Raw genomic sequence first — 14499 nt, forward strand, 5'->3', positions numbered from 1 at the left:
ATGTGTTCACATAAAGCTAAAAAGTGTTTAGTGTTTAAAAGCTAGACAAAAAGGGGGATAAATAGTAAACATATACTTGGTAGAAATTTATACTTGAGGCTGAATCTTTAACTGCAGACTTTTTATTCAGCTTGTTAATGACAAGATGTTAAGAAAGTTAGCAGCTCATTAAGATCATATAGTAACCTATTAAGTTTTTCTACTGGTTTTTATTCATACAAGCAGTTTTAGCCAAAGATTTTAATGTTGGAAATATTAGACTTTATTTTTCAGAGTTCATAAGTCATTCATTTCACAAACATTTATTAAATACCTTCTATTTGCCAGGTATTGTTCTAGGCCCTGAGGACATGAGTAAATAAAATAGATAAGAATTCCTGCCTTTGGAGGTTATAGTCTGGAGGGAAAGAAAGATGGAAAATAAATAAGTAAAATAGAGTGTGTGTGTCTGTATGTGTATATATATAAAATACAGATCATGTTAATGATAAGGGTTAAGGAAAAGAAGATAAAATAGGGAAGAACATGTGAAATATTTTTGGGGTATAGAGTTTAGAGTTTGAAATTTTAGATAGGATGGTCTGCGAGGGCTTCATAGAGGTGAATTTTAAGTAACAACCTGAAAGAAATGAGAGTGCTAGTCCTGTGAATATCTAGGAAAAGTTTCAAATAGTTTTAAATAGTTGAAGAAAATGTTATGCTTTCCAAATAGAGGGAATTTCAAGGACAAACGTCTGCAAGTGGAAACATGCCTAACAAGTTCAGGGACTTAAGGTGACCTACTAATGTGGCTAGATGTGGATATAATTGAGGGAAGAGTAATAGGAAATGAGGAAAGGGAGGCTCAGATTTCTTTTATCACCTTATAGAAAAAATGGTTGACCAAATAAATTTCACTATTAAGATGGAGAGAGGGGAGAAGTATTTATAGAAAATAATGCTGTATATGCTTTAAAATGTGCTGAGTTTTTCATTTCTAAATGTTGAATAAAAGTAGTTTGACTTGTCCTCTCCTTTCCAATATTAGGCTAGCCTCAATATTTTGGGTCTTTAAGTCAATACAACATTTCCTCAAATTTCTATATTCTTTTTTCATTGGTCAATTGTTTATCTCTCCATATTTTTCAAGAACTGGTAAGATTATACTGTATTGCTCAGGATATTAGTTTTCTCTAGTATATAAAAGCCTAAAAACATTAGTGTTATGCTGGACCAGATGCAGGTTATATGCAGGTTATAAAAAAGATGAGGAGCTGATTGTAGAGAGGAGGGAAAACTGGCCTATTAAATTCAAGATCCAATTTGAAAAAAAGAATTCACCAACCTATAGTGTACTTAGGATATATTTTGCTCAAAAAATTTTAAGCAGTTAGTCGTTTGATACATGGCATTTTAAGTAAATCATATAAGCAGAATATGGTGTAAAACATTTGTTTAAATGATGAGTTATCTTAAATTCGTCGTGATTCACATTATCTTTTATTCATTTCATTCATTGTGGTTCACATTATGCTTTATTCATTTTCTAAATGGTGACTTTTATTTTTTAGCAATGATAGCACTGATGGGGAGCCAGAAGAAAAGAGACGGAAAATAGCAAATGTTGTTATTAATCAATCTGCAAATGATTCCAAAGTCTTGATTGATAATATTCCAGACAGCTCTTCCTTAATTGAAGAGGTACTCTTGAAAGACTCTAAAGTATCCATTAAAATTGCTTGTAATCTTTGGGCCAGCAGCAGTGATTCACACCTGTAATCCCAGGACTTTAAGAGGCCAAGTCGGGCGTATCACGAGGTCAGGAGCTCAAGACCAGCCTGGCCAACATGGTGAAACCTCATCTCTACTAAAGATACAAAAAATTAGCCAGATGTGGTGGTGCACGCCTGTAATCCCAGCTACTTGGGAGGCTGAGAATCGCTTGAACCCGGGAGGCAGAGGTTGCAGTGAGTGGAGACTGCGCCATTGTACTCCAGCCTGGCCGATAGGGCGAGACTCTGTCTCCAAAAAAACAAAAAAAAGAAAGATTGCTTATAATCTTTTTCAAACTCATATATCCGTAGAAAGTATTGAATAATCTGTCTATTGAGAGAATTTTTATTGGTAAAAATACATCTTAATTAGTTAAAAAATTAAATTTTTAAAAGCTTGATTGCTACTACTAGACCTACAAATAAAATTTATTGAGTTACTTAAATTGTTAGCATAAAATAGACCTTTTGAACTAGTAGTAATTCTGTTTTTCTTATTCAGACAAATGAATGGCCTTTGGAAAGCTTTTGTGAAGAACTTTGCAATGACCTTTTTAATCCCTCCTGGGAGGTAAGATTTCTTCATTACAGTTTCTCTCAGCTCTGTTTTCTGTGCTAATGAAGGGAACAATGTCAGGAGCAATATACTTTTTTTTTTTTTTTTTTTTTTTGAGACAGAGTCTCGCTATGTCGCCCAGGGTGGAGTGCAGTGGCCGGATCTCAGCTCACTGCAAGCTCCGCCTCCTGGGTTTTTACGCCATTCTCCTGCCTCAGCCTCCCGAGTAGCCGGGACTACAGGCGCCCACCACCTCGCCCGGCTAGTTTTTTGTATTTTTTAGTAGAGACGGGGTTTCACCGTGTTAGCCAGGATGGTCTCGAACTCCTGACCTCGTGATCCACCCGTCTCGGCCTCCCAAAGTGCTGGGATTACAGGCTTGAGCCACCGCGCCCGGCCAGGAGCAATATACTTTGTCAGAGTTCCTGTTCTCTGTTCATCTCAGGACTCAGGGCATGTCGTACCATTAACCTAAATAGAAAACTATAGATTGATTTTCACCTTTCATATCCTTCAGTCATATTCTTTAGTGAATTGTTTGTTTCTTTTTGTTCTTTCCATTATAATCCAAAGGCTTGAATATCTCTCCCAGGCAGTAAAAAAATACTTCCTTTCCTTTGGAAGTGGACAATTTTGATTGATCAAGAGCAGTAGTTTCCAAGCCAGCTTTTTAGCCTCAGAAATCTTTAGAGAACATCTTGAACAGTTCCCAATGTGTAGAAGAGAAGAAAGAGTGAAGTTCCTCTGCTTGAAGTTGAGGATTGATAGTTTCAAACTATTGTTTTTCCCCTCTGTTGACCTCTGTGTAATTTAAAAAACATTTCTTTAGAATACCTTTTAGTTGTGTTTCCTTAGTGTAATTCTATTTAAAGTTACTCAAGTCATAACTCATGGGGTCTTAAGAAGTGGGTACAGTGTCAATAGCTTGTCCTTTTCCTTTCCAGATGACACTGCAGAAAGTAGCCTCACCTTCTCAAAGAAAGGTGGTTCATCCCCAGGATGTGATGCATTAATCATAAGACATTTTATTTGTATCGTCTTCTTTTGGCACTCACTTATCACTGGTAGCTTTGGAGCTTAGGTTTTTTGCTTTTTGGTTTTTTGGCGATGGAGTCTCACTCTGTCTCCCAGGCTGGAGTGCAGTGGCATGATCTTGACTCACTGCAACCTCCGCTACCCATGTTCAGGTGATTCACCTGGCTTAGCCTCCTGAATAGCGGGGACTACAGGTGCGCACCACCACACCCGGCTAATTTTTAAAATATTTTTATTAGAAATGGGGTTTCATCGTGTTGGCCAAGCTGGTCTTGCTTGAACTCCTGAGCTCAAGTGATCTGCCGGCCTGGGCCTCCCAAAGTGCTGAGATTACAGGTGTGAGCCACCACGCCCAGCCTGGAGCTTAGTTTTGATGCACATATTTTGAAAATACATGTGTTGGGATTATAAAGAACACTGTGGGCTGGGTGTGGTGGCTCACACCTGTAATCCTAATACTTTGGGAGGCTGAGGCGGAAGATGCTTGAAGTCAGGAGTTTGAGATCAGCCTGGCCAACATGGAGAAACCCCGTCTCTACTAAAAATATAAAAACTAGCCAGGTGTGGTGGCGGGTGCCTGTAATCTCAGCTACTTGGGTGGCTTGAGGCAGGAGAATCGCTTGAACCCGGGAGGCGGAGGTTGCAGTGAGCCAAGATCGCATCACTGCCCTCAAGCCTGGGCAACAGAGTGAGACTCCACCTCAAAAAAAAAAAAAAAAAAAGATATATGATACTTTGTTTCCTCTCTCTTGCTGTGGATAGTGCTGAATGAAGGTAGAGGATAAGGGAGTGAAAACAATGTGAATTTATATCTCAAGAGGATTTTAGAATAGCTGTTTTCTTGCTTGATTTTTAAAAAAATTCCATATAACCAAAAGCAGTCTGAAATTTATATGTGTAATTCTTCTTAGATAGTTGAAGAAAAATACATTCTTGTAAAGTTCCAGTTAGTTTATTCTAATTTCTTAAGAATCCAGTATCCTTATTTCGTGTAGAAGAAAAATCAAACTTCGTTTCTTAAACATTTAACCTCTAACATTTGCTTCTTGATTCTTTTCAGGTTCGACATGGTGCAGGCACTGGACTTAGGGAAATTCTTAAAGCTCATGGGAAAAGTGGTGGTAAAATGGGTGACAGCACTTTAGAAGAGGTAAGTGTATTAACGCAACAATTATCACCAAGTATTAATAGTTGGCATCTTTTTCCAATGTAGGGAAGTAACGAGTATGTGCCGTGAAGTAGGAATGAGAGGTAAATAAGAGGAAGAGATATGAAAAGGTAAATATCATACAATGGATTGAAAAGTAGAGTAAGATGAATAAGAGGCTAGTTGAGAGGTCAGTGAGCAACATAATTGGTATTGCCTGGAGACACTGGTAATAGTATAAATAATAGATATGTGACCGGTGTACTTGATATGAGAACAACCTGAAGTAATTAGTTTCTTAATTTCTCTTGGAGTGTAAGTAACATAATATAATCCATGAATTTTAAGAATTTTGATATAGTATTTCTAAATTGAGTTAATGATCAAAGGGGATATGGGATATGTTTAATATTAGAGACATTAATTGGGACTATTCTACTTTTTGGTTATTGTCCCTACAGCTAAAATAATCTGTTCCCATATTTTTTTTTGATTTTGGACCTAAGGTGTCCCCCAAGTCCTCAGTACAATGTGTGATCTTTGTTTTAAAAAAATACTATGTTTAAAAAAATGTGTGTGTGTGTGTATATATATATATATATATATAATGTTTTAACAGATGATTCAGCAGCATCAAGAATGGTTGGAAGACTTGGTTATTAGACTCCTTTGTGTTTTTGCATTAGACAGATTTGGAGACTTTGTTTCTGATGAAGTAAGTATCATTTAAGGGAGGCTTTGCCCAATCAAATTTCAAATTCTACAAAATATGTTTTTTGCAAATATGAGTTTTCTTCCTTTTTCATCTGTAGGTTGTGGCACCAGTTCGTGAAACTTGTGCTCAAACATTAGGTGTGGTTTTAAAACACATGAATGAAACAGGAGTTCATAAGACTGTGGATGTGCTGCTAAAATTACTTACACAAGAACAATGGGAAGTTAGACACGGTGGTCTACTGGGAATAAAATATGCTTTGGCAGTCCGTCAGGTAAATATTTCAAGTTTTGAAGCATATGTGGGAGATTTTTCCTCTCATAGTTTATTTTCACAAATTAGAAGAAATGGCCTTAGATTCTTACTGTTACAGAGAAGCCAGTCTTCCAAGATTTGCCTTCTTGAGACAGTGTTATAGAGATAGGTGGCCCTCATAAAAATTTAAGTATAAATCAAAAGATGGTTAGTTACATTGTTGCTTTTTAAGGTCAAAGATTATTTTTCCTTTTTAATCTATTGCTACAGTTAATTCAGTGCTCTTCATGATTTGGTTTTACTGTTTTAACTCATTTGAATATTAAATACATGCTCTGAGGGCTATACAACATGATGCCAAGTTATGCAGTATACATACAGGAGTAGACATCAAAGTGTAAAGAAGACAATCTGTATGATCATGTACTTTTTACATAAACTGTCAGTGTGTGTGTGTGTTTTATTTTATCCTTTATGACAAAACTTACAAGAAGAAAATGCATGTAGTCTTATTATTTTCATATAGGGAAATAAAGTTCTGAAAAATTAGATGCCTTGCTGGTGGTCACAAAACTAGTTAAGGTTAGTACTAGAACTAGAAACTAAATGGCATGTCTTATAGAACAGTGTTTATCGTAATGTTATATATCATCTAGGATGACAATACCTGCATGTGCACACAGTCCCCTACTTAGGAACATTTATGTACCCTTAGTAGGTTATTAAAAACAGATATATTCTGGCTGGGAATTTGGTTATTAGGTTGGTCCACAAAAGCCTATTTCATATATAAATATATCTAAAGTCCTTTACTAAACTAATAAGTGCTGTGTAATCTATATATACACATAACATTTTTGTGGAAAAATTGATTCTGATTACCAATGTGAGATGCCAGTAAAGCATCTCTTTTCTCCTTCTCCCTACTTCCCCACTATAGATCTAGTGACAGAATTAGGGACTTCCACAAATAGTTGTCTTGACTCTGAACATAACAGGTCAGCAAAGAGTGAGTGTTGACTAAAAAGAGACGTGGAAGTAAAGGAGAGATTATGAATGAGGAGCTAGAGAGAGACCAGGACCTTTTCTTACCAGTTTAATTTCCCTGAATACTTTCCAGTTGGTATCAGCATTGTCAGGGTGTTAGGCATTGGCCTATATAGGCATTTCACTATCCATTATGGCTACTTAATGCTTCGTGCCAGCTTTTCTCCTCTTTCCATGCTCACTGTATAACAGATTGGAACCTCGCTTTCTGTCTCAAAAGGCAAGCTCAAAGGCCTTTTGAAGTTTTCTAAGATCATCTCTTTTTTTCCCTTTAACTGCCAATAACAAAGCATTCATGATTCTGCTGAGAGACCCGAGCTTTCTGTTCAACTCTTTCTCCCTCTGCTCCCTTCCTTCCTCTTCCTGGCCCTTTTAGTTCTCTTCTCCCCTTGGCAGCCACCCTCTTGCCCCCCATAAACAAAACCTTTTTTTCTGTGTTCTGCACTCTAGCCTCTGTAGATAACAGCAGACTTATATGGAAATGGAAAACACCTTATAGGTTTTTGAAATGTTATCCCTATTTCATAGTGAGACCAGTTCTCAGGGAGATTCCTAGTATATGATCACAGGAGTAACGTCTGGGGGCTGGCTCTGTTGGGGGAAATGAAAAGACATTAAATTGGAATAATGAGAAGTGGGAATGTATGGCTTTTCTTCCACTCTTCTCTCATTCTCCTTTTGGTTGTTGGTGGCATTGAATGAGATATGGAGGCTAGGATTCTAGCAGAGGGGTTTGTGTGTGTGTCTGTTCACACAGAGAATTCATAGTCTTACCTGTAAAACATGTTTTGATGGTTTACGTCTCATTGGATAAAGCGCTTAATGCCCTTGTAGTCTTTTTCAAATGGGATTACTTAGGCTTCTCTTGATGTTATATTTTTGTTTATGTGATTGTTTTTAGTAGATACAGTCATAATGATATTTCGGTCAGTGATGGTCCACATATATGATGGTGGTCCCGTAAGATTATAATACTGTACTTTTATTGTACCTTTTCTGTATTTCGATATACCAATACTTATTATTTTATTAGTAGCTGCCTACAGTATTCAGTTCAGTAACATGCTGTGCAGGTTTGTAGCCTAGAAGCAATAGGCTGTATCACATAGCTAGGTGTGGTGTAGGCTATACTGTCTAGGTTTGTGTAAGTACACTCTATAATGTTCACAGAATGACATAATTGCCTCATGTATTTCTCAGAATGTATCCATTGTTAAGCAGTGCATGACTGTAAATACTGGAATTTAGCTGTCATGTGGCAAATTGAAATTTTAAAATGTTTTCATGTACTGTTTTACAGGATGTAATTAATACTTTATTGCCTAAAGTTTTAACTAGAATAATTGAAGGACTCCAGGATCTTGATGATGATGTCAGAGCTGTTGCTGCAGCATCATTAGTACCTGTAGTAGAAAGCCTTGTCTATCTTCAGACACAAAAGGTAAATTAAATATTTTTAATTTCTTCCTATAGAGCTTGTTTTCATTTGGGATATGGAGTATTAGAAAATACATTGAGTACATTTTTCTCCTTCATCTTCAATTTTTTTTTGACCAGCAGCCCTCTGATGCATGCAGTCTTGATTATATATTATACTTTGGAAGAGTTCATTGGATCCATTTGTCTACTTTCCCTTCATGTACATAATATATAGGGAACTTCCTTGAGAAGAATGCAGCCATGTCTTCCTTATTTTACTCCTGGTTTTTAGATATATTGGATTTTTGTTTGTTTTGATTTTTTTTTTTTTTGAGACAGAGTTTCACTCTTGTTGCCCAGGCTGCCGTGCAGTGGTGTGATCTTGGCTTGCTGCAACCTCCACCTCCCAGGTTCAAGCGATTCTCCTGCCTCAGCTTCCCAAGTAGCTGGGACTACAAGCACGTGCCACAACACCCAGCTAATTTTTGTATTTTTAGTGGAAATGGGGTTTCACCATGTTGGCAAGGCTGGTCTCGAACTCCTGGCCTTAAGTGATCCACCCACCTCAGCCTCCCAAAGTGCTGGGATTACAGGCATGAGCCACCATGCCCGGCCTGTTTGTTTTGATTTTAGTTTTTGGATTTTTTTTTTAAATTTAGTCTCCTCTCCCCTCCCTGTCTCTCCTCTCCTCCCCGTCTCTCCTCTCCTCTCCTTATTAATTACTAATTATTAATTAGTATTATTAACAAGTGCTGTGTAATCTGTATATACACATAACATTTTCTTTTCTTTCTTGGATCTCACTCTGTCACCCCGGCCGGAGTGCAGTGGATGACATGTAGCCTTACTCTCCTGGGCTCAAGCAGTCCTTCTTGCCTCAGCCTCCCAAGTACCTGGGACTACAGACGCATGCCACTGTGCCTGGCTGAGTTTTTTAAAATTATTTTTTTTAGTGATGGGGGAGTCCCCCTCTGTTGCCCAGGCTGGTTTCAAACTCCTAAACTCAAGAGATCTTCCCAGTCTTGGCCTTCTAGAGTGCTGGGATTACAGGTGTGACCCATCACACCCACCCCTCTAGTCTCATTTTTTGAAATGACTTTTTTAAAGGTCTGGCTGACTTTCTACCTGATTATCAAAATCAGAACACAAAGTTAGAAGTATAGTAAGCAGTATTTTAAGAGCTTAAAAACTAAAAAAAAATTTTTTTTAATGATGATTGGTACCACTTTAAATGCAGTAAAATTACATAGAGGAGCATGTCTTGTGTCTCCATGCTCTGTTGTTTTCAGAGTTTAGTTTTTTACATAAAATAGTTTTGGCTCTTTTATTTTCTGAATTCCACCCGTTATGAGTCTGGTCAGGAAGGGAAGTATCAAAGTAGAGTTGAATGACATTAAAAAGAAGGTATAGAAAATTGTTAAAGGCAAATAGTGTCACCTCCTTAACTTCGCTCAAAACTGACACTGTCCAAGGTCGTTGGAATTGCATGTGTTGTTGAATCAGTAGTGACCCCTGGGATACAATTTGGCAGGGTTTGTGAGTATTTTGTACAAAATTGATAACTTTTCTTGAAAACTGATCTTATAGGTACCCTTCATTATAAATACATTATGGGATGCTCTTCTGGAATTAGATGATCTAACAGCTTCAACAAATAGTATTATGACTCTCCTTTCATCCTTGTTAACTTATCCTCAGGTCCAACAATGCAGGTAATTATTTCTAATTAGCGGAATAAAGTAAAAAGTCTTTATATACCTTTCGAGATAATTTAGCCTAAACATACAATATTTTAGCACCTTTAAGAATAGTACTGTTTAAGCTGGAGATGCCAAAGACTACTGTTTTCAGAAGGCCTTGTCTTTTTTACTCTTCAGCCATGTGGGCAGCAGCTTACAAAGATCATTTTTTTTACCCTTGAAATATTTCAGTTATATAATTCATCATCTTGTTCATCTTATAATTGTTTATTTAGAAATATAATCATTGAACAGTATTTCTAGTTCTAGCCCTAGAATGTAGAATTTTAGCTTTATTTAGTAATAGTTAACAGAATTATCATCAAACATCAGCTTTATATTTTCTAAAACTTGCCCCTCTGTGAACTTTTTTTTTGTAATGTTCATTTCTTCAACTCTTGTTCTTGATTTCAGTAATTACTTATCAGTAAGGGAATACATAATAATGTAATATAATGTCCAAAGGCAGAGATCAAATGAAGCCAAAAACATACATCAAAAATTTCACGTCACCAATTTTCCTGTCCTTATACATGAATCTCAGCTCAGCTAATTAACATTCCCTACCTTGTAGACTGGCCCTTGAATATTATTAGAGATAAGTGTCCTTAGAGATAGAGAAGAAAAAATTATTATGCAACTTAAAAAAATTCACAGATGAGAAAATTACTGTTCTTGTCCTAGTGAGGGCGTTCAGTGAACGTTCATATAATTATGCTTATACATGGTTTCTGGCTCTGTGAGTATTTCCCATGAAACCCATAGATGTATAAAAACACATGTGGAAAATATTTCAAATAATACCGACCTAGTGGATGTACCTTAATGCTAAGTTTAGATTAGTTGGACAGCACTTAAGTAGAAAGAGCAAAGTAAGTGCCTATAATAGCAAAAGAAGAGAAAAATTGAAGTGGTAGTACATTTATGGGGTTTCCTGATTTTCGATGTTTCTGTTGCTAATGAAAGCTGTACAAACTAAATGAGTTAATGTATGTGAAAGCCCTCTTTAAGATGCAAGATGAAGGGGTTTTTGATTACTGTAAATCAAGGATTAGTAATCTTTTTCTGCGAAGGCCCAAATAGTGGGTATTTTTGTTTTGTGAGCCAGACAGTCTGTCAAAACTACTAAGCTGTCACTGTAGTGTGAAAACAGCTGTACATAGGTAATACGTAAGAGAATGAACGTGCTTGTATACACAGAAAACTTTTACTTAAAAAAAAATGAGTGGAATGGATTTGGTCTATGGGCCTTAGTGGATGGTGTCAGAAAAACTGGGTAATATAAGAAAGAATATAGTGAAAATTCTATTAATTCAATGTGAAATAATGTGGCTTTCCATCTTTTTTGTTTCAAATTTGCTTCATATATTGTGATACTTGGCAGATACTTTCTTCTAGCTTATGTAAGAAGAAATGTAGCATGTTATTTGGAGCATGAGCAGTTAGACACTTAACAAGACCCTGTTATAATGCTTTTATGTATTTTGTGTCTTTTTTATGTCTATGTGTACCTGTGTTTAAGTTAGAATTTTATAAATAAATTTGCCAAATATGAAAATAAAATACAAGAAGTAGTGTTCATACAAACCTGCAAGTAATGAAAATAGTGTTAAAAGATAGGCCTCCTGGGAGAAACCACAAAAGACCAAATAGTTACAGTGGCATATTATTTTTTGTTCATGTCTTTTTCTGTGGAGCCATATATTTCAAATGCTGCTTATGAATTATTTCCTAGTTCCAGGTAATTTTTACAAATGACTCATGAATGTGACAGGAATCCTATGGCCCAAGTTAGTCTAGACTTGGCTTTGTTTGCTTCCCCATTTAAAACTTAAATCTATGAGAAGGAAGAAATTTGAGTTATCCTAACTTAGTAATGCTACACCAGGATAATAAATTTCAAAGTTGCTGCCCTACCACCACTTGCTCATTTGATATGTGACAGAGATGGCCCCAAAGGGAGATGGAAATTTTGTGTATCTACCCATTGGGGTTAGCCTTGGGAAAGAAGTTAGGATTAGCAGTCCTGATCATGTAAGCTGACTGCCAGCTAGGATACATGTCCTATTTTCCTAAGAACAATTATATTGGGAAGTCCTAACTTGATAAAGGTGACTCATGGCATTAGTGCCATAGAAGAACCTGATGTTAGTATTTCCACCCTTCTTTTTGACTGCATTTGCTCTGGCTCTTCTGGTGCTGCAATAACAGTTGTGAATGACATTGTTACAAGAATGTTCATATGAAAACGGTATTATCTTTTAAGAATTTATTCGTCAGAAAAGTCACATGATGTCAGCATCACTAGATCCCATGAGAATATTTAGATAATGTATCTACAGAGTTTCAACTTAGAATAAGTAAGATTAATTTGTGTCTTCTTTATTAGTATTCAACAGTCACTCACAGTTTTAGTTCCACGTGTCTGGCCTTTTTTGCATCACACAATATCATCAGTTCGAAGAGCAGCATTGGAAACTCTGTTTACGTTATTATCAACACAGGACCAGGTAAGAACTGACAACTATAGCAATCTTGAAACTTATATAAATTAATTTTATAAAATAAACCTGATCATTAGCTTACCCTTGCTGTATATCCAAAGATCAGTACAATGTTGGGCCTAGTGGTATGGTAACCATGTAGATGAATGTAATCACTGTAAGAGCAGAAATATTTTAATATTTTGTTCTAGGTTGTTTTGTCAGCCCTTGAAATCATGCTTAACACATAGGAAGTCCTGAGTAAATGTTTGTTGAATGAATGATTGCTTGAATAGTCTCTCCCTGTCAGAGACCTGTTATATAGTCTTTGCATGCTCTTTGTCTGTGTGGCTGACAGTTGGGTGGTTGACAGAACCCATGGCCTAGGTTAGAAGGCTGCATTTGAAGCTCTGTAGTACAACTCTTAAAGACTTACCGTGGAATTCCCAGGCTCTTGCCTTTATTGAAAGATTTTTCAATCTTAAGAGCATGCTATTTTCAAGGATAGTGTACTTCAGGAATCACATTGAAATGTCTGTAGAGATCATTCAGATAATATCCATGTGTAAATGGAGCCTGTGGTGAGCTTAGGAGTCCTTGCCCTGTTTATAAAAGGCTTCACATTACCATTTTTAAAATAGCCTTATAGGTCAAACAAAATACCTAGATTTAGGGAACTATCAATAAGAAGTTCAGTTTTCTAGCATGCTGTTAAGAGGTACTACGGTTTGGGCCAATCATTTTTTAAAAATAGTGACTAAGTAGTGAATAAGTGCCTTTTTTGTGTTCACTAACCATGGATTCTCATGTGAATTAGGAACATTTTGTGTAGACTTGCTTTAATGTGCAGCATGATACTGTGTTGAACTTCTGTAAATAAACATCTGTAAATTTTATTTTGCATTTTGTCTAATCCAAATTTTGGTTTTGTCTAATCCAAATCTCTGAGAACAACTGTCAGATCTGTTTTACAGTTAGTTAGTCTGTTTTACAGTTAGTTCTCAGTTGGTCATCGTGGGCTGATATGACAGCTGGCATGGGTTGTTCTTAATTTTCATTTCATTTTTGCTTTAATTTTATGATTTTTGCCTAAATGTTTGTGAATTTTTAAATTCATTTTATGTAGACCTTTTGAAGTTACCAAATTTTTTCTCTTCATATGGTTCTTTTTGTATATATGGACTTTATTTTTAATAGCAGTTTTAGATTTACAGAAAAAATGAAGGAAAAGTACAGACAGTTCCCGTATACCCTTTTATCCCTCCCACTACCCACACATAGTTCCCCTTATTGTTAACATCTTGCATTAGTGTGGTATACTTATTAAAACTGATGAGCCAATACTGATACATTAAAGTCCACACTTTACAGTAGGGTTCATTCATTCTTCTGTACATTTTGTACATAATGTACATTTACACATGTACAATAATGGTATGTACCCACCATTACAGTATCATACAGAGTAGTTTTGCTATCCCCAAAATCCCCTGTGTTCCACCTATTCATCCTTCCTTCCCTGTCCCTGAACCCTTAGCAGCCACTGATCTTTCTTACTGTCTCTTTAATTTTGTCTTTTCCACAATATCACATAGTGGAATCATATAGTGTGCTGCCTTTTCAAATTGGCTTCTTTCACTTAGCAATATGAAATTAAGGTTCCTCCATGTCTTTTCATGTCATGGTAGCCCATTTCTTTTTATCATGGAGTGATACTGCATTGTCTGTACCAGTTTATTCACTTGCCTTCTAAGGACATCTTAATTGCTTCAGTTTTTGACAATTATGAATAAAACTGTTATAAACATTCATGTGCAGGTTCTTATGTAGGCATTAAGTTTTCAGCTCACTTGGGTAAATACCGAGGAGCGTATCTGCTGAATTGTGTGGTAAGAGTATGTTGATTTTTATAAGAAACTGCCAAGTCTCTTCCAAAGTGACTGTACCATTTTGTATTTCTACCAGCAATGAGTGAGGGTTCCTATTGCTTCGCATTCTGGCCAGCATTTTTTATCAGTGTTTTGGGTTTTAGCCATTCTAATAAGTGTAGTAGTATTTCATTGTTATTTTAATTTGCAGTTTCCTAGTGACCCATGATGTTGAGCATCTTTTCATATGTTTATTCGCCATCTATCTCTCATCTTTGGTGAGGTATCTGTTCAGCTTTTGCCTATTTTTATTTATTTTATTGTATTTTTTAGATAAGATCTCACACTGTTGCATGGGCGTGATCATAGCTTATTGCAACCCTGAACTCATGGGCTCAAGTGATCTTCCCATTTCAGCCTCCTGAGTAGCTGAGACTATAGGCACGTACCACCATGCCTGGCTAATTAAAAAAAAAAAAAGAAA

The 14499-nt window shown here is 36.3% G+C and overlaps 1 protein-coding gene across 12 annotated transcripts in view; it reads left to right on the top strand.

Moving 5' to 3' along the window:
• Positions 1–14499, top strand: part of BTAF1 (B-TFIID TATA-box binding protein associated factor 1) — a 105743-nt gene that overhangs the window by 31897 nt on the left and 59347 nt on the right. For 4 of the 12 annotated variants that reach the window (XM_077946765.1, XM_015147685.3, XM_077946767.1 and 1 more), the window contains 8 exons: positions 1551–1680; positions 2254–2322; positions 4403–4620; positions 5109–5204; positions 5302–5478; positions 7807–7947; positions 9513–9637; positions 12054–12174. In XM_077946765.1, coding sequence (XP_077802891.1) covers positions 5109–5204; positions 5302–5478; positions 7807–7947; positions 9513–9637; positions 12054–12174 — 660 coding nt within the window. In that variant the 5' untranslated portion in view covers positions 1551–1680; positions 2254–2322; positions 4403–4620. The remainder of the gene's footprint in view (positions 1–1550; positions 1681–2253; positions 2323–4402; positions 4621–5108; positions 5205–5301; positions 5479–7806; positions 7948–9512; positions 9638–12053; positions 12175–14499) is intronic. The other 8 variants (XM_028826656.2, XM_015147682.3, XM_077946770.1 and 5 more) reach the window with 6 other exon arrangements.

Source organism: Macaca mulatta, chromosome 9 (assembly GCF_049350105.2).
Source record: "Macaca mulatta isolate MMU2019108-1 chromosome 9, T2T-MMU8v2.0, whole genome shotgun sequence".
Lineage (NCBI taxonomy): Eukaryota > Metazoa > Chordata > Mammalia > Primates > Cercopithecidae > Macaca > Macaca mulatta.